Here is a 27,282-nt window from a genome sequence, read left to right as displayed (position 1 = left end):
GCCTGTTAAACTATCGTGCAACACCCATTGAGGATTTATGCCCACCTACACAGCTGCTAATGGGGAGAACACTGAGGACCACAGGGCCTATTGCACCACATAAATTACAGCCGTTTTCTAACCCACATGAGTGGGTAAACATGAGAAAGCAAAAACATGAGAAAGGTAAACATGAGAAAGCAAAAACAGTATTTTGATAAATCTACCAAGTCTCTTCGTCCACTGTGTGCTGGGCAGGCTGTGAGACACAGAGTCACTGGGAGAACATGGGAGCCTGCTTGAATTGTCAGAGAAGCCAATTCACCAAAATCATATGTAGTTGAAACCAAGTGTGGACAGTAACTGGGAAGAAACAGGCGTCATCTTCGTCCAGACACTGCCGCTGATACTTCATCAGAAGAAGCAAATAACAAGGAAAATGAAGCACAAACGAATCATGGCACAAAACACCTAAACACGTATATAGTCTACCGAGGACACCAAGGATAACGTAAGCGTATTAGCATGTGACAATGCTGAGAGTGACTCTCAACTTGACAGCAATCCTACTGCTGATGAGACAGTGGTTACTTTCTCTCACTATGGTCAAGCTATTAAACCAAAAATATGGAAAGACTTTGTATTATATTAGATGTCTTATACTTAAGAGGGAAGATGTAATTATGTGTATGTTTTATGTTATATCTTAAGTTCAATTGTTATGCCCAGTTCTTTATGCATGTTAGGAAACAGTTAACATTTCTAGTCATGTGATCTGTGGGGTAGGAAGTTGTTGTAAGATGGCTGCTGCTGAGTAAAGACAAGCCTCTGGTTCAAGCTCCTTGCTGTCTGCCTTTATATTGTGTTAAATCATCACACATATGACACTTCTTTTATTAGTTTTATTGATATTATATAGGGTTTTATATTCTGTAAGCCCCCTTGAGTTGCCATGCACAAATAGGCGGATAAATAAATAAATAAATAAATAAATAAATAAATGAATGAATGAATGAATGAATGAATGAATGAATGAATGAATGCCTGGTCACTTGAGGAATTGTCTCTCATAGCATATTTCCTGTTGGGACCAGGTAATGGTGGTTCTTAACCAAAGGATCCTTGATGCCTGAGCAGGGGGTTGGACTAGAAAACCTCCAAGGTCCTTTCCAACTCTGTTCTTCTGTTCTGTTCTAATATAAAATTACAATCGGAATATAATAAACTCTCCTCTAGGGTACAATTGGAACACATTGATGTACATGTTAAAGCAGTAATATACGCTGATCAACTCAAAACAATAAATTTCAGCAAGCATTTACATTACCATGGTACAATATTATACTATCAGCAGAAATGGAGGAAACTTTTTGTTAGATTCCTTCAGCAGAAAGGCTTTGCCCTTGTAATGATGGTAATATTGAAACACAGACTGTCATATTCTATTATGCTGTAAATTCTTTTGGGACATACACAAGGTACTCTTCTAATTCTATTTCTAGAATGGAGCGAATAATTTTTTTATGTAATTTGTAATAGCAGATAAAGACCCCAAGGTAACCCCTACCATTATAACATTTGTTTTTTTCAGCTTGTAAAACTTATATATTGCTGACAGCAAAATGGTGCAGGTATGATGGTAGATCTATATATTTTGTGCACTTTATTCTATCTGTATGTTCTATCTTGTAGCTCTAATTTTGTAGAATCTATTTAATCAGTTTTACACAGGCAGGGTGGCTGACCTGTAATAAAGAATTTGATTTCATATTTATTTCAGAGGAAAAGTCAGACTCCAGTGGAACAATTTAAACCACACAGAGCCTTTCGACAGCAAAAAAATGAAAGGAAAACAAAGCTTCTAAATTATGCTGCATATTTTTTTCCTGACTGTTAACTGAGATTAGTAAATAAAAGCCAAAACCTCTTTAAAATAAGAACTAGATATTCAGAAGAATGATTTTCATTCTTCCACATTATCTTCTCTGCTTTCCAGAACTAGCTTTAATTAAGCGTCTGTCACCATAATGGGGCAATTTAGGTGAATTATTTTGAAAGGATAGCTTTAATGAGACCAGAGACATTTTCTACAATGAACTGATTCAGGGATGGTGTTTGGGAGATCTGGGATGAGAGCCAGGGAATAGGTTCTTACATTTGGACAAGGGAACATGAGGACTGAAATATAGAATCAAACCTGTAAAAGATAAGTCAGAAACAGTGCCACACATAAATAATACAGGTAATCCTCGATTTACGACTACAGTTGAGCCCAAAATTTTTGTTGCTAAGTGAAACATTTGTTAAGTGAATTTTGCTTCATTTTACAACCTTTTTTGCCACAGTTGTTCAGTAAATCACTACAGTTGTTAAATTAGTAGCACAGTTGTTAAGTAAATCTGGTTTTCCCATTGACTTTGCTTGTCAGAAGGTCACATGAGGGGATCACATGAGCCTGGGACACTGTAACGGTCATAAATCTGAGTCAGTTCCCAAGTGTCTGAATTTTGATCATGTGACTATGGAGATGATGCAATGACTGTAAATGTGAAAATGGTCATAAGCCACTTTTTTCAGTGCTGCTATAACTTTGAACAGTCACTGTGAACTATTGTAAGTTGAGGACTACCTGTAGAGATTCTGAAAAAATATGAATTATGGTTCTACCACAAAACCGCGGACGACAAAATCGCGGTCGACGAAAGCGCGTATGTGACGTCATCACAGCGCGATGGAAAAGATCGAAAAATGTAAAAATAAAGTGAAAACCTTACCCTAACCCCCCCAAACCTAACCCTAACCCTAACCCTTAATCTAACCCTAAACCTAACCCTAAACCTAACCCTTAACGTAATGAAAAACGTAACGCTAACCCTTAACCTAACGCTAAACGTAACGCTAACGCTCTAACCCTAACCCTAACCCTTAACCTAACCCTTACCTTTATGTGAATCGGCTTGCTGTAATTTAATTTTTATTTTATTTCAATTTTTCGATCTTTTTTCGATCTTTTTCGTCGTGTTGTGATGACGTCACATACGCGATTTCGTCGACCGTGGTTTTGTGGAACGCGGTTTTGATGGGTCACGATGAATTATATGTCCAGGTAATGCATTATGGATATGTCTTTATGTAACACTAATTCAGATTTAATAACATGTATGAGCCAGTTCAGATACATTACTTCTCCCTTCTCCTAATTCAAATTAATATCAGCACAATTTAACGACTCTCTTCAGATGTACTCGTGCAAAGTCTGCCAGATATATCCTGTCTTATGCTTGGAAAAATGCATTTATTAAATTGAATTCTACCATTATCAATGCATTTCTCTAACTTATCAAGTTAATTCTGAAATGTATTTTTATCTTCTAAGCTGGCTTAATATGGTTAGAACCAGAGTATTGCCATCCACTCAACAAATTTTATTTATTTACATATCTATTTATTTTATTTATTTAGTTTGTCAAACATGTACAAAATAGCAGGTATAAGTATGAACATGGACATGAACAAAAGAAATAAATAAATGTGGACAGTAGGACAAGGACGGTAAGCATGCGAGTGTGCTTATGCACGGCCCCTTAAGGACCTCTTAGGAATGGGATGAGGTCAGTGATGAAATTCATTTTTTTTACTACCAGTTCTATGGGCGTGGCTAGGTGGGCGTGGCAGGGGAAGGATACTGCAAAATCTCCATTCCCACCCCACTCTGGGGCCAGGCAGAGGTAGTATTTGCCGGTTGTCCGAACTACTCAAAATTTCCACTCATGTTCTACAGAACTTGTCAGAACCTGCTAAATTTCACCCCTGGATGAGGTCCACAGTAGACAGTTTAAGGTTGAAGCTGTGAGGGTTAGAGGATGTAACAACAGAGTCAGGTAGAGCATTCCAGGCGTTGACCTCTCTGTTGCTGAATTCCTATAGTTAGAATTACTTTACAAATTAAATTCAGTCTTTCCAATTTATTCTTCCCTACAAACGCAGGACCCAGCAGTATAAGACAGAACTGCCATTATTCAATGCCATGTCAAATGCAGCTGATGCAGGAAGTTTGAAAAGAAAACAAAGGTCTTAGCTAAAGATTAAAAAATCACTTTAGGTTATCATTACAAGAGAAAAACCCTTGCATTTTTTGCTATCAATTGTCATTCAACTATACATATTTAGTTGCTGGGGTTATAACTTACTGCTAAATAACAATTTTGTGCTAATTTTGGTAAAATTCTGGGGATTTCCTTGATATTTCAAATCCGAGAGGCAAAATTACCCTTTAAATCTGAGTCCATAAATAGGCACTTATTTGCAATAAGTAAGTTGTTTATAAGAAGTTAGCTTTGTAGAAAAAGAAACATCAGATAAAAGCATTGTATATACAACTAAAGTCTGTTTTAACTTGACTGTTTCTTATTTTGCAGAGCACGTCATCCAGCTAGTTCCTGAGAATGGAAGCCTCCTTCATTCACGAGTAATGCAGTATAGAGAAATCCTAGATTCCTTACCCATGGATGCCTACACTCATGGATGTATTCTTCACCCAGAACTCACCACAGACTCCATGATTCCAAAGTATGCTACAGCTGAGATTCGCAGTAAGTGGCCAGTTATGGAGGGCCTTATTGAGTAGAAGATTATAGATATGGATATATGACAGGAGTGTCAAACTCAAGGCCCAGGGGCTGGATCCAGCCTGCGGGGTGCTTAGATCTGGCCTGTGGGGTCGCCCTGGAAACAATGAAGGACCAGCCGGTGGTGCCTCTGCCAGTGAAAACGGAGCTCGGGAGGACTATGTGCAGCCCTTGCAAGCTCCATTTTCACTGGCAAAGGAAGCTGTTGCAGCCGAAAACAGAGCTCAGGAGCCCGTTTTCACTGGCAGAGTGCCACCACAGGCACCCTGATACGAGTGAAGTTGAGCTGGCTACACTCATCACAGCCATGCCCACCCCAGCCCCCCTGTGGTCAAACACAATCCTGGTGCAGCCCTCAATGAAATCAAGTTTGACACCCCTCATATATGACAATACCTGGTCCATTGAAAATATATAATTTCCCAATAGCACAAAATGTTTTGGGAACTCTAAGAATAATACATGAAAATGATAGAATAAAGAACAATTATCTGCTGAGGTGGCTAATTCTTGATGTGCCATTTTTAATACTTCTTAAAAAAAGGAGTAATCTTGTCATGCAAAGGCAAATCACAGATCGGCTTCCAGTGTAGGGGCTTTTTGAGTTGTTCGCCGCCCTGAGTCCCTCCCGGAGAAGGGCAGCATACAAATAAACTAAATCTTAATCATACAAATAAACTAAATCTTAGGGGAAGTAATCTTTCAAAACTTGGTATTTTCCAGATGTTTTTGAACTATGAATGGGCATTCTGAGTATCTAACATCTCTTGATGTTATGTTGCCCTGAAATCTTTATAGGAGCTTGCAATCTAGATAATTTCAGTTCAGAAATTTTTTTGCTGGTGTCCTTTCTCCTTAGTAGAAGACTAAAAATTAATTGCAGTGTGTTTTGCTTTCTATAGAAAAGATCTCAAATTCAATTTGTGGTATCGCCGCTTAAAAAGAAAGCTATCATTCCTGCCAATTGAACTCACGTATAGCAAACAACTGTCTCAAGGAACACAATGGGTCATAACACATTGCAATAGATAAGATATTTGTAGTCTGTTACACGTGTAACCTGCATCTGTATTACCATTCTGTCATTCTCTCCCCCACCCCACCTCAATTTAAATCCTACACCAGTCAAGCTGGTTTGTGCAGCTGATGAAGTGAGCTGCAGCATATCAAATGTGACTTTTAAGATGTTTATTAGTCAGAAAAGGTGCTATCCAACTCCTGGTTTTTTGCTATCATGTACTAACATGGTTTTCATATGTATGGATAGCACTTCAGCTCAATAGTGGTCAAATACTAATTGCCCAGTCACAATCTTCTCTGGTGAAATCTCTCTCTCTCTCTCTCTCTCTCTCTCTCACTCTCACTCTCTCTCTCTCACTCTCCCTCTCCCTCCCTCTCCCTCTCTCTCTTTGAAGTGTTCTGTTTTGGAGATTAATTTGATTCCTTCAAAATTAATTTCATGTCCTGTAGCTTTAAGGTGCTGGAAAAGGGAGAACATTTTTTCTTTTTTTCTTACTCCGTTCTTGTGTTCTGCGATGCGTGCATTTATTCTCCTGTTCCTTTGTCCTATGTATGTTGCAGGACAGATTTTGCATGGTATTTCGTAGACTCCTTGGTTTTCTAGCTGGATTTTGTCTTTGGGGTTTAAGATGTTGGCTATTTTTTGGTCAGTGTTGAAGGCTGTCTTGATATTGTGTTTGTGGAGAATTTTGCTGATTTTATCTGTGGTGCCTTTGATGTAAGGGAGGAGGGTGATGCCGTTGTCCTATTCTGTGTCTCGTTTTTTGGGGGGGGAGTCGCCCTTTGGATTAGGTTGGTAATTGTTTTTCTTTGGAATCCGTTGGAGATCAACACGTTTGTGAGAGTGTGTAATTCAGTTTTCAGGTGATCTTTGTTGGCTAGGTGTTTGGTTCTGGAGATAAGGGTCTTGGCTACAGAGTTGATTTGTGCAGGGTGGTGATGTGATTGTGCGTTTAAGTAGTGGTCGGTGTGGGGTTTTTTTCCCGGTAGATGGTGTGTCCTAGGGAGCCATTGGGTTTTTTGTAGATTAGGATGTCGAGAAAGGGAAGTTGGTTGTTTGCTTCTATTTCCATAGTGAATTGTATTTTGGGGTGTAGGGTGTTGAGATTGAAGGAACCAAATTAATCTCCAAAACTGAACACTTCAACAAGAGAATAATTATGGAAGCTATTGAAATAGAGAAATACTCCCCACAACATGAATAAATGTGACGATATCTACTGCCTACCAGACCTCTGGAAACCAGCCCTAGTCAACAAATGTGCCCCACCGACCACTCAGACAGTTACAACAAAAACCAACGATGGACACACAGCCAGCACCAATCTACCAATCATGATATATATATATATATATATATATATATATATATATATATATATATATATATATATATATATATATATATATATATATATATATATATATATATATATATATATATATATATATATATATATATATATATATATATATATATATATATATATATATATATATATGGTGAAGTTCTCTGGGGATTGATTGGGGAGATTCATTGTCATCCTGGGGAGAGAGTAGGCAATCAAATACCAGAGCAGCTTTCAGAACTAATGAATTGATAAAGTGGAGACAGAGGCAAATAATGTACTGGACGGTTCCCACACTGGACAGCTAGTTTGTTGTGGTTCCTAAAATGCTGGACTAGAAATCAGGAGATGGAGTTCTAATCCTCCCTTAGACGTGAAAATCAGCTGAGTGAAATTGGGCCACCACTCTTTCTCAACCAAGTCTACTTCACAGAGTTGTTACTATGGGTAAAATATGAGGAATACGTACGTGTGTACACCATCCTGAGTTGATCGAAAGCTGTGATAAACATCGCATAATAATAATTTTAAAATGGCAGGGTGCCTAACCTAAGAATATTCCAGCAGCTATGAAAGGGGCTCATCTTCTTGAGAGAACAGGTGGCAAATTTCCCAATTAAACCATGCCAGCAATTGGAGCTACACAACAGCAACTTTCATGGCCTTTCTCTTGTTTGGCTAGAAATAGTCTCCTTTTTACAAATCTTTACACTGTTGGTTTCTGCAGCTGATTTATAGGCCCACTTGAAACTGTTATTATTTGAAAGTAAAACACTATTTGTACCTGAAGTCAAAAATAAAAAAGGAAAAGTCTAAAGGTCAGAAGATTTAACAGAAGAGATGAACATCATAAAAAAGGCCTATGCGCATGCGTGGGAATAGAATGGCTGCCGAATTCCGCCGCTCCGAATGCCTGAGAACAAGAAGACACTAACCGCGGCGCCCAGGACCCCTAACATGGTAACGGAGGGGTTCCTTTCGGGCGCCAGCCTTCAGCCCTCCCAGGGAGGTGGTTGTTTGGGGAGGGGGCCGCCTCTGAGCGGCTCCAGGAACAGCTCCGGAACGACGATATCCCCCCTGGCGTGGCTTTCTGCATCGGCCTTTTTAAACAGCTGGGAAGCGGCGGCGACGGCTTTGTGCGAGAGGCGGAGGCTTTGGCCCCGCTGTTTGGAGGGGTGCCGAACCCCCTCACTGACTGAACAACATCGTGAGGCTGGCTTATGCCCCGAAGAGGGGGTGGGAGGTCCAGGAGAGATGTTTGGACTGGACTGGGACTGGGACCGGGAGGCAGAGGAACTGGTTTCCTGTCTCCGCTATAGCTTCGCTCCTATCCCCCCCTGTATTTTGAAGCGGCGTTTTACTACGACCTCGCCGCTGTTTCTGCAGGACTTTAAACGGCTTGACCATCTGCCTGCCTGGCTTAGGAGTAAAGCTGTAAGAACTCAATTACGGGCTCCCTGTGGCAGCCATTACCATCAGCTGCCACCATTGCAATCATCACTGCCTCAGGAGTGCTGTGTTGGCTGGGAAATTGGACTCCCTCTAGTGGCCATTACGGGTATTTTTCTGGACCATCAAATACCTTTATTATCATCAAGCACTATTACACCAGAGAGGCAGTGTGCCAAGAACTTGGACTCCCTCCAGTGGCCATTATTGGTACTTCTTTCTGGCCATATACTTTTCTGGACCTTATACAGTTTTCTATTGGACTCCCACTAGACTTTGTTAACGAAGAAGGCCAAATTTCTAAGATCCTGCCTTCACCAATTCGCACAACCGCTTAACCGTGCAATTTTTTTATCTGGTATGATGAGTGCATGGGATTGTATGTGGTTGAGTGAATGATCCCACTTTTACTATTCATTATCATTGTATTTTATGTGTTTTAACCTTTCTGTGGGGACTGCTTGGGTGAGTGAATGAGTATGTTTGATTCGGAGGACCTGCCGGGAGAAGCGGGGACCATGGGGGTGGTTGAGGGGACTAGAGACACGGGAGAGGGTCGGGGTATTACGGTCGTAGCAGGGAGGGGCAGATACGGCGGGGACTTTAGGGCAGGCCATTACCGGGGAAGGAGGGTTCGCTACATCACAGAGATCCCTCCTTCCGGCCCTATGAGTCCCACTCCGAGACCAGATGGCGCAAGTAATCAGGACCCTGGACTCAGGCTGCTGTCGCTAAATGCCAGGTCTGTGGTACATAAAGCTCCTCTCGTCCGGGACTTAATTTTAGACGAGAGGGCAGACCTGGCATGTATTACTGAGACCTGGCTGGGCCCAGAGGGAGGAGTCCCCCTTGTAGAACTGTGCCCAGAAGGATTTCAGGTGCTGCACCAGCCGAGAGCCCAGGGAAGGGGTGGGGGTGTGGCCGTTGTTATCCGGGAGTCGTTAGTTCCTCGTAGGGTCCCTGCTCCGGAGCTTGTCGGGTGTGAGTCTCTGCTGATAAAGTTGGACCTCAAGGGTCAAGTGGGTCTGCTGTTAACGTACCTGCCTCCCAACAGCGTTGCAGCAGCCCTCCCCTCGCTCCTCGAGTCGGTAGCCGAGCTGGCAATTGAGTTCCCTAGGTTGATGGTCCTGGGGGACTTTAATTTGCCTTCGCTCGGTGAAAACTCTGATGGGGCGCAGGAGTTCATGGCTTCCATGACAGCCATGGGCTTGACCCAAGTAATTCGGGGCCCAACCCATTCGGCGGGTCACATGCTCGACCTCGTATTCCTCTCGGAGCAGTGGATTTGTGATCTTGGTCTGAGGGGTAACGACATCATACCCCTGTCGTGGTCAGACCACTGCCTACTGAGGCTCGACTTCCAGAGACCAAACCCCCACTGTAGGGAGGAGGAACCGACCAGGTGGTTCCGCCCCAGGCGACTTATGGAACCGCTAAGGTTCCAGACGGAGCTTGGGGTCATTCCTGATACTTTCGCCCACAGTCCGGTAGAGACTCTGGTTGCTGCTTGGCATTCGGCAGCATCAGAGGCCCTCGACCGGATTGCGCCACTACGGCCCCTCCGAGGCGGCGGATCCCGGAGACCCCCTTGGTTCACCGAGGAACTCCGGGAGATGAAGCGCCGGAGGAGATGCCTAGAGCACCGATGGAGGTCCGATAAGTCCGAATCGAACCGAGCAATGGTAACCACCTGCACCAAGGAATACACCAGGGCACTTAGGGCAGCGAAAAGATCTCATATAGCCACCTTGGTTGCGTCCGCTGAGTCCCGCCCAGCCGCCCTGTTTAAGATAACCCGCTCCCTATTAAATAAAAGGGAAGTGGGGGAACCCTTGCAGGGCAGAGCTGAGGATTATGCCCAATTCTTAGCGGACAAAATTGCTCGGTTTCGGTCGGACTTGGACTCCATCCCTGCAGTTCCAGCCGAGGCACAAGAGGATCAGATGGAACATCTCTGGGTTGAGTTTCAGGATGTTACCCCCAGGGATGTGGACAAGGCCATGAGGGCTGTAAGTGCCTCCACCTGCGTACTGGACCCGTGTCCCTCATGGCTGGTTACTAACAGCAGTGAGGTGACACGAGGCTGGATCCAGGCGGTTGTGACCGCCTCTCTTCGGGAGGGGAACTTCCCCGCTGCACTGAAAGCGGTGGTGGTGAGACCCCTCCTAAAGAAGCCATCTTTGGATCCAGCTGTCCTTAATAACTACCGCCCAGTCTCCAACCTTCCCTTCCTTGGGAAGGTTGTTGAGAAGGTGGTGGCCTTTCAGCTCCAACGGTCCTTGGAGGAAGCAAACTATCTCGACCCCTTCCAGTCAGGCTTCAGACCCGGTTACAGCACAGAAACCGCTTTGGTCGCATTGACCGATGATCTCTGGAGAGCCAGAGATGGAGGACTTTCCTCCATCCTGGTTCTCCTTGACCTCTCAGCGGCTTTCGATACCATCGACCATGGTATCCTTCTGCGACGACTGCGGGAGGTGGGAGTGGGAGGCACCGTATTGCGGTGGTTCTCTTCCTATCTCTCGGACAGGTCGCAGTCGGTGTTAGTGGGGGGGCAGAGATCGTCCCCTAGGCCCCTAACATATGGGGTGCCTCAGGGCTCGGTCTTATCCCCCCTACTATTCAACATCTACATGAAACCGCTGGGAGAGATCATCCACAGGCACGGGATCAGATACCATCAATATGCGGACGATACCCAGTTGTATCTGTCCGCCCCGTGCCAACTCAATGAAGCGGCAGACGTGATGAGCCGGGGCCTCGAGGCCGTTATGGACTGGATGAGGGTTAACAAGCTTGTGCTCAACCCAGAAAAGACCGAGTGGCTGTTGTGTTTCCCTCCCAAAGATTCCACCAATATTCCATCACTCAGGCTGGGGGGTCAAATTCTATACCCCTCAGAGAGGGTTCGCAACTTGGGAGTCCTCCTAGATCCACAGCTATCGTTTGACCACCACCTGACGGCTGTGACTAGGGGGGCATTCGCCCAGGTTCGCCTGGTGCGCCAGTTGCGACCCTACCTGAATCGGGAGGCACTCACAACAGTCACTCGGGCCCTTGTGACCTCTAGGCTGGAATACTGCAATGTGCTCTACATGGGGCTGCCCTTGAAGAGCATCCGGCGTCTTCAGCTGGTACAGAACGCGGCCGCGCGAGTGATTGTGGGTGCACCTCGGTTCACCCACATAACACCTATCCTCCGCGAGCTGCGCTGGCTACCTGTCGATCTCCGGATGCGCTTCAAGGTGCTATTAGTCACTCATAAAGCCCTGCATGGGAGTGGATCTGGATACTTGAGAGACCGCCTCCTGCCAATCACCTCCCTGCGACCAATTAGATCACACAGATTGGGCCTCCTCCGTATTCCATCGGCCAGCCAGTGTCGGCTGGCAACTACAAGGAGGAGGGCCTTCTCAGTAGTAGCCCCGACCCTTTGGAACGAACTCCCCGTGGAGATTCGTACCCTCACCACCGTCCAGGCCTTCCGCACAGCCCTTAAGAACTGGCTAGCCCGTCAGGCCTGGGGACAAGGATAGTTGCCCCTCCCGAATGATGAATGTATGTTGCTTATTATTTTTATTATATGTGTTTATGTCACTGTTTGTACTTCCCCTCCCCCCTGATTTTATGTGAGCCGCCCTGAGTCCCCTCAGGGAAAAAGGCGGCCTACAAATGTTAATAAAATCTAAATCTAAATCTAAAAATAATAAATAAAACATGTTTTTAAAAAGTCCACCTCGTGCTATTCTCCAAGGCGTATGAGCCTCAGCATGGTTGCCCCTGTAAGCACAGAACTCCCCAGGATCTGCCGGGCACCATTTACTTTCAGGCAATGTTTTCTACCAAAGGCGGCTCCAGGCCTCTTCCTTGCCATATCACTTTAAATAGCCACCAATAGCAACTAAATAAAAAATCAAAGTATAATGTAACCCCAGGTTAATGATACTGCTGGCCAGTCCTTATCTAAAGTCAGAATTATTTTCACTTCTCCAAAGATCACTGAAGTTTAAAAAGCTGCCAAAAGCAGTTGGGCAGAAAGAAGGGAAAGATAGATAGTCTGAGCATGACCTGTTTGTCTAAGATTTAAGTAATTTATGTTCATTTCCAGTGCATTATTCACATTTTTTCTTTACCTTTCCTTATGTTAGATATTTATCGTTGTTCTTCAGTCCAGCAACTAAGTGTCTCCATTAAACACAAATGTCTTTTTTGAATTAGATGGCTACTTTTTAAAACAAATACAACAGCCTCACTTTCTAATTCATTACTTTACTTGATGATTTGCGATTATCAGGTGTACTACAGCATCTCACTAGATGCTGGTTGGAAGCAAAGCTACTTTGAACAACTTCCCCTTCTTCTCCTTTTTAATGCCAATTGTTGTTAGAATGTGTGAATCTATTCCTAGTCGTTTTGTTGTCAAAACCCATTCATAAAAAAAAAAAGTTGAGGGCAATTGTGAAAGCCACAGCACTAGAGGTTTGTCAGAAAAATAGCCTCAGTTCTAATCCAGTCTGACAGATCAATAGAAATTAAAGAGAAGAGGAACATATACTTAGCTCCAAAGCTACTGAGACATTGTTCTGCAAATAGTCTACTTCAGTCAGCATTAAGAGAGAATCACACAATAGAAGATATAAAGAACTTTTAATTAAAGCAATGAATTGCTTCTCTAAATATCACTAAATGTGATATTATTATGAAACCATCTATTGAATCCTGACTAAGCATATATTTCCTTCATTTGTAGGCATGGATATTTTACACAGTAGAATTTGCAATTAGTAAAATATTTGTCTGCACGCATATTGAAAGAAGGAAAGCCCTATTTAAACTATTGATTTGCTGTGGGTGAAATTGCAATCAGATATGCTACAGGAAATGTTTGGGAACATAATTTGAAATCCTAAATGTGAGGTGAATGAAGGTCGTATTCTGATTGCATTTTGTTTGTTGCAGTGACACCTACTGCAAATGCAGCAACTAAATGTAAGACTATTATGTTTATTTAAATCTCTCCTTTTAATATTACAAGAGGATTCTTCAACAAAATGTTGCAGTCCTCTTTGAGCCTGCTCTATTCTATCCTTATCCCCAATTTTCTGGTCCCCCCCCCAATAATTACTGAGCATTCTCAGTTTGTTCAATTCTCACTGAACTGTTTTTGATTTGCCTTTTCTTAGAATTTATTTAAAATTCTGCAAGCTTCAGGATTCATCCAAGTCTGTTGCTTCTTTTGGTTACAGAAAAATTCATAGAAAATGAATTGGATGCTTTCAAAATGGTCAAGTAATGTAAATGAGTAACCATATAGAGCAGTGGTTCTCAACATGTGGGTCGCCACCACTTTGGGGGTTGAACGAACCTTTCACAGAGGTCACCTAAGACCATCCACCTCCACCGGCGTCGGCCATGCTCAGGAGTGCGTCCTGAAGCGGCAGGTGCATGAAGAGCGCCAGGTGGCGAAGCAGCCTCCTCCCTGCTCCAGGCACAACCCAGACGCTGCCCCGCCCAGTCTCCACGCCAGGAAAGGCCAAGGCGCTGAAGGGGAAAGAGACAGGTTCTTCTGGGTAGCGGATCAGCCTCAGCTCCGACGTACATTCGAAGCAAGTGCGGTCGGCAGTGCCGCTTCAGCCCAGCTGCCTGCACAAGGGCTTGAAGGCACCCGGAGAGAGCAGTCGAGCCACCAGCTTCAGCCGGCGGGACGGGCTCTTGCCCAGGCAGGTGTATGCCAGGATTCAATCCGCCTTGGGCCTGGACGCTGCCTTTGCCGCCCCTGCCACCAGTCCTATCCTGCAGGCTAAATTGAGCTCGGAGGCTTTTTGGGCCCTGGGAAGGGCTGGCAGGAGAGGTTGGAGGGGAGGACAGGACCTGGCCACCCATTCCTTCCGTCCTGAGGAATTCCACTCGGAATACAGTTCGATGTAGCTTAAGCCTCCGTTTAAAATCCCATTTAAAGGGCAACTTCTTAATCTGTGTTAAGAAAGAAAGAAAGAAAGAAAGAAAGAAAGAAAGAAAGAAAGAAAGAAAGAAAGAAAGAAAAACTGGGTGGGTGGGTGGGGAAAGGAATGTAAAAAAAGTAAAATTAACAAAGTGAAACTCATGTAAACCACGAACTGCTGCTGGAAGCAGGCAAGGAGGTCGTTTTATCCTGGAAAATCCCAGCCTGGCTGATCTTCTCCCAAACCAAGATTGGCAGATTAATCACTATGCTTTAATTATGTTCAATTTGTAATAATGAAAATATATCCTGCATATCAGATATTTACATTACGATTCATAACAGTAGCAAAATTACAGTTATGAAGTAGCAACAAAAATAATTTTATGGTTGGGGGTCACCACAATATGAGGAACTGTATTAAAGGGTTGCGGCATTGGGAAGGTTGAGAACCACTGATATAGAGGAACAAATCTAGCCACGGTTTATCTTGCAATTGTATCCACATTTCTGCATGCAAACTGAATTTCCTGACAGTACTACACAAAACTATATTCAAATGTATCAGAAACCTCTTCAATCACCTCAATCTCAAGAGCCATGATGCATTACTTATTTTCATTTTACTTTTTTTTTTTCATTGACAAGTCTGTTTCCAAGCCAAATAATATTAGATGCAGTGGAGGAAGATTAACTCTAAGGTCTTCAAACTATCAGATCATCAAGATTCCAACCATATACCTTGAAACATCCACATGTTCTCAAACTGTAGCCCCAAACATTTCTTGAAAGTGAAGCTGCCATTTTTAAAAATAATATGCCCCCTTTCTTTTTGTTGTGACCTTTTAAATCATAGATAATATGAGGCTACACTGCAAATTATGGCCTCATTTGTCCAGTAAAATCTTCTATAAAAAAAAAGAACAAATGAACTGCTGTAGAAGGTTAATTACTTTGGCTGTGCTAGATATAAAGAGCAACTAAGAGATTGATTTATAGTTCAAGCATGGCTTTTGCTGAGCCCATGATGCTGTGATAATTAAAAGTGATTACCTAAGGGAGGTGAAATGTCAAGATGGGAAAAGAATGAACACAGATCATTATTGGTATAATGTATCCACTATTTAATTTAGATTAAAAAGAGTACTGCTAATGCATTTGCTCAAAATTGGCCTTTCCCTTGAAGTAGGTCTCATTTATGTCTTGATAAATTTGCCAGTAAGATTTCAAATGTATGATTTTATGATTTTAAACTCATGATTTTATCAACCTTAGATAGTTTGCCTCAACCTAGTGTCTGTAGAAGTATCATGACCACAACTCTCAAGAATTACAGGTTGGCTTTTCTTACGCTAGCTTGGAGCTCTGGAAATCACAGAACCATATAGCTGAAAGGTTCATGTTAGCAGGAATCACAATTAATTAATCAAAACAAAACTGCCAAGTTTTCTGGTTGGAGCATTCAGCCATAGTCCTGTGAAGCTATTTTTTTTAAACCTTTGCATTAGCTCCCTGTGGGTTTATGGATATGCTTTGGGATATTGATTATTATCTGTGTTGTGGTCCGCCAGTGGCCTGCGGAGCTGGCAGCAGAGTCGGACAGTGAGGAGGTTGGGGAGGAACATGGGCCAGTCCTGGAGTCTGGGGAAGGCTCAGACAAGGACTCTGCGTCAGAGGCAGAGAGGGGGGCAGGGCCATCTGGGAGTTATATTCTGCTTTCAGAGCCTCCTGAGTCGGACATCAGCGAGGCAGAGGAACAGGTGTAGTCTGTTCCCAGTGTGTGCATGCGCAGAGCTGCCAGAAGGCAAAAACAGTTAAGACAAAAGGAACAACTTGAGAATAAGGCTGGGAGATGATTGGCCCCTCCCATAAGACATAAAGGAAGTGCAAAGGCTTGTGAGCATTTGCAGGAAGCAATTTTGTTTGTTCTGGTCAGTTTAAATTCTGTTTAAATTTAAGTTCTGTTTTCACTCTGTGCACTGTGTTGCCTTGCAAAGCTAATTGCCAATTACATGTTTAGCAGTGTTTCAAAGGAGATAAAGGTGGGTGCTTATCAGCCTTATCCTGAAAGACTTTGGCAGACTTCTGTCAGACTCTTTACAAACTATTTGTGACTCATTACGGGCTGTGAATGAACATAATTCACAGTCATTGAAATAAAAAGAGGGTTTTTGGGACTAAGCATGTGCTTTTTACTTTCTCAGGAAGCCTAGGTCAGAAAAATCTGCCAGGAAGTATGCCTGATTTAATTCCACCATAACTGAGAGATGATTATGGGAGACTATAAATGCTTTCTCTTTTCCTTTAAAAATACTAATCTAAAATATGACATAACACCAGCACTCACAAACAATCAAAATTGAACAGACTCAGAAATAACCAGATTATGATCTGGAACAGGGATGTACAACCTGAACACCTTGATGTAGTTCTCAAAGTCTCTTCAGACATTTGCATCAAATTGTGTTCTCTAATGTAATAGAATTGAAATTCATTGCAGATATTCCTTGAGTTATGACCACAATTGAGCCCAAAATTTATGTTGCTAAGTGAAACATTTATCAAGTGAGTTTGCCCCACTCACTTGTATGCAAAACATTTACTCTGTGTCTGATCTTTCAAAAATCCAGCTACAAAATATGGGCAAAACATAATATCTTCAACCTTAAAGGAAATCTATTTTACTCCTTGATCCTTCATTCATCTTATTGTTATCATTTCTTTAGTGCGGTTAATAAAACAAATGTAACAGTTTTGTAAAAGAATGAGGTTTCTACTACCAATAAGACACCACTCTGATGGGAGTATATCTCTGCCACAGGCATGCAAACCATTTATATTTTCTTCTCTTTAGGACATTTAGTTAATGCCAGCTCAGATCTGATGAAGTTGGATGATGATGATGATGCACAACTAACGGAACCATACCTTTCCAAACAGAAGAAACTTATGGTGAGACAAGCACAAGAAGGGTTTTATTATAAGATATGGAAACACTATAGAAGTATGGGATGGATACAGATATTGACTTCAGTCTAATTTCCACTAACCATTGGACATTTCCCACGAACTTCCTATTCTCACCCAGAGAGATTCCAAGAAGGTGGATGGTGCTCCAAGGCTGTGAAAAAGGCAGTGGGATACATGAGATAAACAATGGTCCCCTGGGGCGAACTTAAATTGAGCAGGTAGCCAGACTGTCTATTGATTCATCTGCAATAGACAAAACTCATCACATTTAATTAAGAATCTGTACTAGAATGAATTGATGTAATGATTATGAATAATTTGTATGTGGCTCTCACTACTTTTCCCGCATTAATAATATATAATTGAATTAATTAATGGAGCAGACATCATCTATTCATACTTTAGCACCCCTGTTTCTTTTATCTTTTAACTTTCACATCACTTCCCCTTAATAGAAAACAATGTTCCTACCTTGACTGATCTGAAAAAGAACTAAGATAAATACAGGGGGCCTCAACGTATGACCAAAATTTAGCCCAACATTTATGTTGTTAAGTGAGATAATTGTTGTGAGTTTTGCCCCAGTTTATGACCTTTTCTTGCCACAGTTATTAAGTGAATCACTGCAGTTTTAAGTTATTAAGAATGTTAAGTGAATCTGGTTTCTCCATTGACTTTGCTTGTTAGAAGGTTGCAAAAGGTGAACATCATAAATATGAATCAATTGCCAAGCATCTGAATTTTGACTACATGACTATGAGGATGCTGCAAAAGTCGTCGGTGTGAAAAACAGTCATGTCACTTTGAATGGTCACTAATGAACTATTGTAACTCAAGGACTACTTTAAAAAGAGATAGTGGTTGAATGCCAAGGCAACAATGGCTTCTGCATTATTAAAATTGTTTTTGAAAAAGAAAAGTGATAGAATGGAAGAAGTGGCTATGTTAAAATTCTTATAGGGGTATTGGTCTTTTATATTTTTCTACTTGATATTCTCTCTATGTATATATTCATCCTATACTGACAAATATTGTGAGCAATGATAATTTTTTTAAAAAAATAAAAATCCATGCATTCATACATGGGAGAAACTGTTTCAGAAATACTCTCTGGACTTCAGTGCAGTTGCTGGAAGAAAGCAAAACATCAGCATAAACCAAAAATGAGATTTGAGCCATGGTGGCGCAGTGGTCAGAATGCAGTACTGCAAGCTACTTCTGCTGACTGCAAGCTGCCTTCAATTTGCCAGTTCGAATCTCACTAGGCTCAAGGTTGACTCAGCCTTCCATCCTTCCAAGGTTGGTAAAATGAGAACCCAGATTGTTGGGGGCAATACACTGACTCTGTAAACCGCTTAGAGAGGGCTATAAAGCACTGTGAAGCGGTATATACTATAAGTCTCAGTGCTATTGCTATTGCTATCCTGTCTTTGGGAGGAAAGCACTTTTCCATTTGAGTCTCCCAATCTAGTAAGAAGCTGACTCTTCATTGTATTCCTAGCCTTCCAGACCACAGATTACGGTTCTATCACAAAACCGCGGACGACAAAATCGCGGTCGATGAAAGCGCGTATGTGACGTCATCACAGTGCGACGAAAAAGATCGAAAAATGTAAAAATAAAGCGAAAACCTTCCCCTAACCCCCCCAAACCTAACCCTAAACCTAACCCTAAACCTAACCCTTAACCTAACCCTAAACCTAACCCTTAACCTAACGAAAAACCTAACGCTAATCCTTAACCTAACGCTAAACGTAACGCTAACGCTCTAAACCTAACCCTAACCCTTAACCTAACCCTAACCCTTAACCTAACGCTTACCTTTATGTGAATCGGCTTGCTGTAATTTAATTTTTATTTCAATTTTTCGATCTTTTTCGTCGCGTTGTGATGACGTCACATACACGATTTCGTCGACCGCGCTTTTGTGGAACGCGGTTTTGACGGGTCATGCAGATTACAAACAGCTACAGAGTGTGCAAGAATCAGCAGGCTAAGGCTGCTTTCATTGTTGGATAATTTGTAAACCTAACCAGCTGCATCTCTTTCTATTAAAGCTATTTTAATAACAGATTTCCTTTTTTAAAAAACAAATCTCCTACATCCAATTGGATATTCATTACTGTGCAAGCTTTTTTTTTTTTTTTTTTTTAGTAAGGCCTTTGTTATTTTCATTTAGGCCAAAATTCTGGAGCACGACAATGTGAACTATCTGAAGAAAATCCTGGGAGATCTGGGAATGGTGCTAGATCAAATTGAAGCTGAACTGGAGAAGAGAAAAATTGAATATCAAGGTATGCATTATGTTCATTTGAACATTATTTCCTAGATTCTCTCTGGTGACTTGTAGAAGTTTCTGATACTTGTTTAACTTTTTCATCTACTAGCTGATAGCCTGGCGTTGCCCAGGTATTTATTTACAGGGAGAAAATGCCCAGGCAAACATTTCTAATGTTGGATTTTCCCCCTTATCAGAGGACACCCCCGTGCGGAATACTGTGAAGCTGCAATTCCGCTGCGCTGTACAATAGAAGCCACTTTATGGTAGCACAGTAGATCCATTTTAAGGCACAACAGGCTGTATCTTAACAAAACACACACTCCAAGGAGTGTTAGGCGTGTCTTACCGCCACAGAATTTGTTTCCAGAGAGTAAGTCATCTGTGTACTAAAGTTTGGTTGAAATTGCTCAAGGTGTTCCAAAGTTATGATGGAACATACACAAACACAGCCATACATATATATGCACACAGTAGTATAGATCACAGTGATCTGTTGTGTAATAACCTTTTATATATTTTAATTGCACAAAATATACAATTAACTAAGACATGCACACTTGTGCTAATATAATTATCAACTGATCAATTTATCAATCTTCTTAAAATGAGATTTCATTGGAGACATAAAATGATATTTAACTGGGACATTATTCTAGGTGTGGTCTGAACAATGAGCAATGCCGTATGGAGAAAGAGATATGATAATATATTTTAATCTTTATTTATGAAATTTATTTGCTTCCATCCAGTATCCAACAAATCTAATCTTGACTTTTTGCTTTTCTTAAGGTACACTAGGATTTTTTCCCCACAAATACATCACGTATTGTTTAGTTCCTGTTAAAATTAAATAAATTCTATTCAACATTTCACTTTGTCAAAATCCTTCTGCACTTTGATAATATCCTCCCAAGTGTTTGTTATTCCAATAGCACAATTTCTAATCATGTTATCTGCAAATTTATATTCTTATTTTCTATCACTTTTTCCAAGTCATTTATACATTTGCTGAACTGTACAGAGGCTAGAACGGAGCCCTATGTCATTCATCATCTCTTTTCCATTTAATGCAAAGCTACTGAATTGTTTCACCAGCTCTATATCCACAGTGGAATAGTCAGGCCCATGTTTTGCTATACTAGCTATTAGAATCTCCTGGGAAACTTTGTCAGATGCTTTGCTTGGAACACCGTGTCCTCTAAATTGGTCAATCAAATTAATTTGGCATGACTTGTTCTTAGTAAAATCATTTTGAGTACTGCCAAGCAATTCATTCTTTTCTGAATTATTCTAAACCAAGTACTTAAAAATCTGTTACAGAATTTAGCCTGGTGTTAACATCAAGTTGCCCAGGTCTTCTTTTCATCCTTTTTGAACATAGTATATGAAGGATATCTGCCAACTATTTTGTTGAAGGGATCTGGGCAACAAAATTGGAACATTAGGTTTAGAAGGTGTCTTATAAAAGCTAATTATTTTAGGAAGGGCCCACAATGTCTATGAGATCTCTGTGCATTTTTAGCAGACTGTTTGCTTTCCAGCTAATCTGTTTTATCATCATCATTTTAGTTATTGTCGATCCACTGCAGGATGAAGGCCTCTTCCATGTTTCCAATCAATACAGTCCTGAGCTTTCTTTTGCCAATCGGGTCTGCAATACTTGCTGATGTCATCAACTCTTCTTGTTTTAGGTCTCTTTTGTAGATGCTTTTTATCAACTGGGATCCATTGGTCCAACTACCATCAGTTCTTCTTGTTATGCAACTAGCCCACTTCCATTTTTTTACTCTCTTGATATTGTATACTTTTGTTTGTTTTCTAATCCATCTGCAGGTCTTTCTATCTTGTCTTTTAATGGTGAGCATGTATCTTTCTATGGCACTTTGTGCCACTCTTAGCTTTTGTATAGATTATGAGTTTAGTGTCCATGTTTCACTGGCATGTGTTGGAGCAGATAGCACACACTGATTGAAAACTTTTCTCTTCGGGCATAGGGGGAGGTTGTTTTTGAAAATTATGCTTAGCTTGCCAAATGCCTGCCAATCACATTTAACATGCCTTTAAATTTCCTTTATTGTATCAGCTTCCATTGAGATCCATTGGCCAAGGTATATGTAGTGGTCCACTACGTCTAGTTCTCCATATATACACATTTTTCTTTCTTTGGTGAATTTATTAAACATAACCTGATTCTTTTTCAGGTTTGCTTTTAAGTCAAATGGTTCTTCTGCTTTGTGCAGCTCTTGTATATGTCTTTGTAGCTCTTCTGGGTCTTGTGTGAAGAGAACAGCATCATCTACAATTCTTAAAGGGATTTAAATAGTCACCATTGATTTTATTCCATATTTTGCCCAATCTAGTTTGTAAAATCTCAGTTTTAAATCATTCCAAAATGCTAGGGTTGGTTAAGGAGGGCCTTGGGTCAAGTTCTATTTCTAGTGACTGCACACTTGCAGTTTTCTTAGAAGTGTTATGGATGTTATCCCTTCCTGAATGGTCTTTTTTTCCCCAGATAGTTCTCCATCTCCAAGACCTAACTAGGATACACCCTGCTGAGATAACCATGGTCATCTAGAGCTGCCACCTGTGATCTAATAATCCGTAATTTGCCCTCAAATATCTGGAGTTCTCTGAAAAAAAAAGCCCAAAATGGTGCACTGAAGAAATTAAGCAGAGTGGTTTTTCTAGTCTACTTTTCTGCTAAAAGTCAAAGGTTCTCTTTATGAACTAGGGAGAACACCTGGATTCTTCTTTCATTTGGGAATGTGCAGATCTTTGTAAACCTCTGAACAAAATATTCATTTGATCATCCAGATTTTCATCTCATAGCATCCTACCTGACTGCATTTTCTTTCTCTCCACTGAAATCAACAGTCCAGTAACTCAAAATATTAGTGTTTGGGATTTTATCTTAACTGATCAGTTTTACTCCCTTAAATGAAAAATGCTGATCCAGACAATCCTTTTTTAAAAACCCAATCACACTTTGAATGATCTCCTTCTATTCTCCTCCCCAAGGGGAAAAAAATCTTAGCACGAATCACTACTCATACAGCAGAGAACTGGTGCCCTTGAGGTTTTTAGCAGCCTTCTAGAAAAAGGAAGTGGCTCCTTATGGTTGTCCTTTCTTCTCTACTGAAATACAGTATGGCATTTCTAATTTCTGCACCTGTCAGTGCTGATGGGCAGAAAGGAAATCTGTGTAATTTTAAAAGTCATCAGAGTCTGTAGAGCTCAAACTGCTTCTACTTCTTTCACAGCGAGATGCCTGTCAGCTGCAGGTCCAAGTGTCAACCACTATAATGAGAGGCAACCAACTAACTATTATTATGGACATGGTATGATGTAGGAGGTAGAGAAAGAGGGACAAAATCATGTTCTGAAAAGTTAGTTTAGAATAGAACATTTTACACACTTGTAAATAAAATAGCTTCCTTGGCAGCATACATTAATTATTATGACTGAGAGCTGTTGATTTTTAACTATAGACCAGATTGCACCTGCTACAGATCTGTGGAAATTCAGAAAAGACATGGAAGAGATGGAGAGGTGTCTAGTTTCTAACTAACATCATGCCCTAGAGGCAGGTGTTCCCAAAGTATGGTTCAATATTTTAAATCCATATCTTTCATCCAGGGAAATAAAATTATTTAGATAACATATAAATACCAAGGATTATTTCAATATTTTTGGTTCCTCTGAATATTAGTGTTTACTGTATATTATTACAATCCAAAGAATAAAAGAACAAGTCTAAAGTCAAATTCAAACTACTCACAATCAGAATAAAAACCAGGGCAAAAAGGTGAATTAAATGCCAGTTTATCCAGATCAGTTAAGCTGAAGTTTTCAAGACTTGAATATTGAATATATTTTCATGGTACATAGTGCCTTGTGTATTGAATTAATCCAGTGGTGAAATTCATTTTTTTTACTACTGGTTCTGTGGGCATTGCTTGGTGTGTGTGGTGTGGCTTGGTGGGTGTAGTTTGGTGGGCAGGAGAAGGATACTGCAAAATCTCCATTCCCACCCCACTCTGGGGCCAGCCAGAGGTGGCATTTCCCGGTTCTCCAAACTACTCAAAATTTACGCTACCGGTTCTCCAGAACCTGTCAGAACCTGCTGGATTTCACCCATGAATTAATCCATTTGAGGGTTGCAAACAAACTAAAATATAAAGTCACCAAACAGGTTGGCTAAACCACAAAAAGAGTTTCATGTTAATCAAACTGAGCATGTTGGCTGAATGCACCTGCTTCATCTGATTAAGCATTCTTTTAATGCTTAATTTCTTCAGGCATTTACTGTGAATGCTTAAAACTGATCATGAATAGGGTTGAGCAGCTGGAAATTAATTTGGAGAACCATAATTGGTTAATAAAAATGAAATAGCAAGTGTTAAGGGTTTGTTATGATTATTCCTCTTTTATTGCCCTTCAATCCATAATGCTCCAGCTATCATTGACTACCATAAAGATGTTCAAGGCAGATGGTTTCATGGTTTTTAAAGACTACCAATGGTGCAGCTGTAGACTGCTTAATTATATGCATGGTTGGAAGTACAGATATCACTTAGTGACCATGCAAAGTTTCGACACTGAAAAAGTGACTTATGACCATTTTTTCACACCTTACAACCATTGCAGCATCCTTATGGTCACATGATCAAAATTCATCTGCTTGGCAACTGGCTCATATTTATGATGCTTGCATTGTCCCGGAATCTTTTGATCACCTTTTGTGAGCTTTTGACAAGCAAAATCAGAGGGAAGCTGGGTTCACTTAACAACCATGTCACTAACTTAACAACTACAGTGATTAACTTAACAAGTGTGCGAAGTACAGTCATATAGTGGGGCAAAATTCACTTAACAACTTTCTCCCTTAGCAACAGAAAGTTTGGGCTAATTTGTGGTTATAAGTTGAGGACTAGCTGTAAGAGAAGCTGAGCAGCTGGAAAGGGAAAAAATGCTTTATCATATCTTTTTCTAGAGAGCGGCTTGTGCTGAGCTTAAAATGAGGGAAGATCCTGCTCTGTCATCTTGAGCTCCTACATATCCTCCTGAGAAATTTGGAAGCAAGCCACCCAAATTTGACAGCTTAAATTTTCCAGGTTTTCAGAATGAAATAAGAATGAACATAGCCTGTAAAGACTTTAAATGTCTTAATGATCTGATTTTACTTTTCAAAAAAGGGGGAAAAAAGATACTAAAGTGTCTGTAGGGGGAATAAAAAAAATCAAGATGGCTGCTATGACCACGTCCTCAAAGTCCTATTTTCTTTCTACATACGTTGTAAAAGTCAGGGCTTGGAGCATATGATCACCCAAACCACACCTGCAATTTCTGCAATTAATTAAATTTGGCAGTTCTCTTTGGTAACATCACTGTGTCAGCCCCTTCCCATTCTAGTAAAAAGACAGAATATAAATATGACAGCAACCATTTCCCCTTTGTTCATTAACATTTCTGAAACTGAAGAACTGACAATGATTAAAATGCATAATTGGGGTAGCACTAACATTAAGTAGATAATTACAAAAGCTTCTGATTTTAATGTCCTTTTAAAAGGTATCAAATTGTTAGTTAATTAATATATGGAGCTTAAATTACCAGGGATAGAGGGGAATGTTTATGGCATTTTCTATCCTAGCTATTAAAATAATCTGTTTGCAGCCAAGTGCTCTTCAAGCAGCAAAATATATCCCACAATCATGCTTGGCTCATCCCCCCTCCCAACTTAGATGCAAAAAGGAGTGATAGAATTCATGAACTATTGAATCAGATAGTTGCCAGAGATCTATTACTAGAAGACAGTTTAATTGGTCCCCATCAAAAGCCAATGAAGTAAGGGTCAATTGCAGCATTTTGGTTTATGTCTTCCAATGCAACATAATTATTGTAGCTTCATTCTCCAGGGCAGAAATGTGAACTCTGGCTTTGTGGATGTGCATTCACCTTGGCTGATGTTTTGCTGGGAGCCACGTTACACCGCCTCAAGTTCCTAGGACTCTCAAAGAAATACTGGGAAGATGGCAGCAGACCCAACCTACAGAACTTCTTTGAAAGGATACAAAAACGTTTTGCTTTCAGGAAAGTCTTGGGGGACATCCATACTACTCTCCTCTCAGCAGTGGTACCCAATGCATTCAGGCTGGTCAAACGGAAACCTCCATCCTTTTTGGGGGCCTCTTTCCTCATGGGATCTCTAGGGGGGATGGGATATTTTGCTTATTGGTATCTAAAGAAAAAATATATCTAGTGCCGGCTGTTTTGATGTTTAGTTTGATGTCTCTGTGCTGTGTGAAACTATGATGAATCTTCAGTAACTATAATGAAATTTGAAACCAATATGAATAACTATACTGTTAATGTAACATTCCATAGTCTAGAAGTAGGAAACCTATACTGCAAGGACGCAAGTCAACAAAAATATTCAACTTTTTGTAGGTGTCAGTATTATAAATCTATAAATTGTGGGGTATGTTTATATACCCACTGTGGAACAAAACAGCCTTTTAGCAGTCAAGCACCCCAGGAAACAACTAGCAAATGAATTACAAAACTGAGAGATGGGATTCTGTGGCGCTTCTAAATTTTTCCACAGGTTTTTCAATCACATAGCACATTATTTCCCTTACAGATGCAAATAACAAGGACTTTTCTATAAGCTGTTTTTGTGTTGTGCTTAAAAAAGGATTAAAAAACAAATAGAACAGATGCAGTGAGTTGAATCACAATAGTTTGTGAAGTTTTAGCATAAAATGATGAGTTTTTTTCTTTGTATTTTTAATTTGTTTGGATCAAGGTTTTTTAAATTAACTTGAATTTAACTAGAATTCTCTTGATTTTTTTAATTTTTAATTATGTCTTTTAGTTTTCTCTGATTGCCGCACTTAATTTCATAGATGAAATTCTGATTCATCAAGGAGTTTGTCTCCAGCTTGTTTCCATGAATTTGCCAAGTGTCTTTCACCAATGGAACCTTTGTGGACTCTTAAGAACATAATTGTTTTCATTAATTCTAAATAATCTTCAAGAAATTTGACACCCCACTCCTTTTTGGGGACTTTTTCCTCAGTTATTTTTCTTGTAGTGTATTTTTATTAGAAAACACTTTGCACAAAAAAAAATCATATTTCTCACTTTATTGTGCCTTTTGCATGTTGGAAAGAATAATGAGCATCAATGCTATTCATGCTTAAAATACTTCTGAGAACTCAAATAAATCATATGGGAAGAGTAACAGCTTTACATTTCTAAATGTGGTCTATATCAGTTGATTCATTTCCAAAAATAAATCGTGTATACATGTGCAGTAATGACTTTCTGCACTTTGTCAAAAGAGTTTATTCTTCTTAAATAAGTAATGCAGAATAGTTTATTTTAATTTTATAAAGTGACTGTTTAAAAGATAGTCAAAATAGCAGCATAAATGAATAATCATAAGCCCAAAATTAAATCTTGACCATGTGTACTGTCATTCAGATTCTGTAATTGACCATTGGCTTACCTGAATGGTCATCCTCTAGGCGCTGCAGGAGTGTCCAAGCATGGGTTAACTTCAACTTGCTGCCCAAGGACTGAATTCAAATTTTGTGTAGCCACGCCTCCTACTCCCTTTAGACGCTCAGTTTAAAAAACGAAGGTATGAGACCCAGAAGG

General features: G+C 40.6%; 1 protein-coding gene across 1 annotated transcript in view; it reads left to right on the top strand.

The window, feature by feature from the left end:
* Positions 1 to 26,863, top strand: part of GDAP1L1 (ganglioside induced differentiation associated protein 1 like 1) — a 61,012-nt gene extending 34,149 nt beyond the window's left edge. Inside the window, exons 3-6 of the mRNA XM_087720415.1 lie at positions 4,398 to 4,571; positions 17,221 to 17,318; positions 19,516 to 19,630; positions 25,536 to 26,863. Of these exons, the coding sequence (XP_087576541.1) occupies positions 4,398 to 4,571; positions 17,221 to 17,318; positions 19,516 to 19,630; positions 25,536 to 25,879 (731 nt within the window). The 3' untranslated portion in view covers positions 25,880 to 26,863. The remainder of the gene's footprint in view (positions 1 to 4,397; positions 4,572 to 17,220; positions 17,319 to 19,515; positions 19,631 to 25,535) is intronic.
* Positions 26,864 to 27,282: the final 419 nt, after the last annotated feature.

This window comes from Thamnophis sirtalis, unplaced genomic scaffold (genome assembly GCF_051295495.1).
Source record: "Thamnophis sirtalis isolate CommonGarterSnake01/CBP01778 unplaced genomic scaffold, rThaSir2_p1.2 scaffold_7, whole genome shotgun sequence".
In the NCBI taxonomy this organism is placed as follows: Eukaryota; Metazoa; Chordata; class Lepidosauria; order Squamata; family Natricidae; genus Thamnophis; species Thamnophis sirtalis.
Note: the sequence above shows the minus strand (reverse complement) of the source record. Positions and strands in the feature narration are given on the sequence as shown.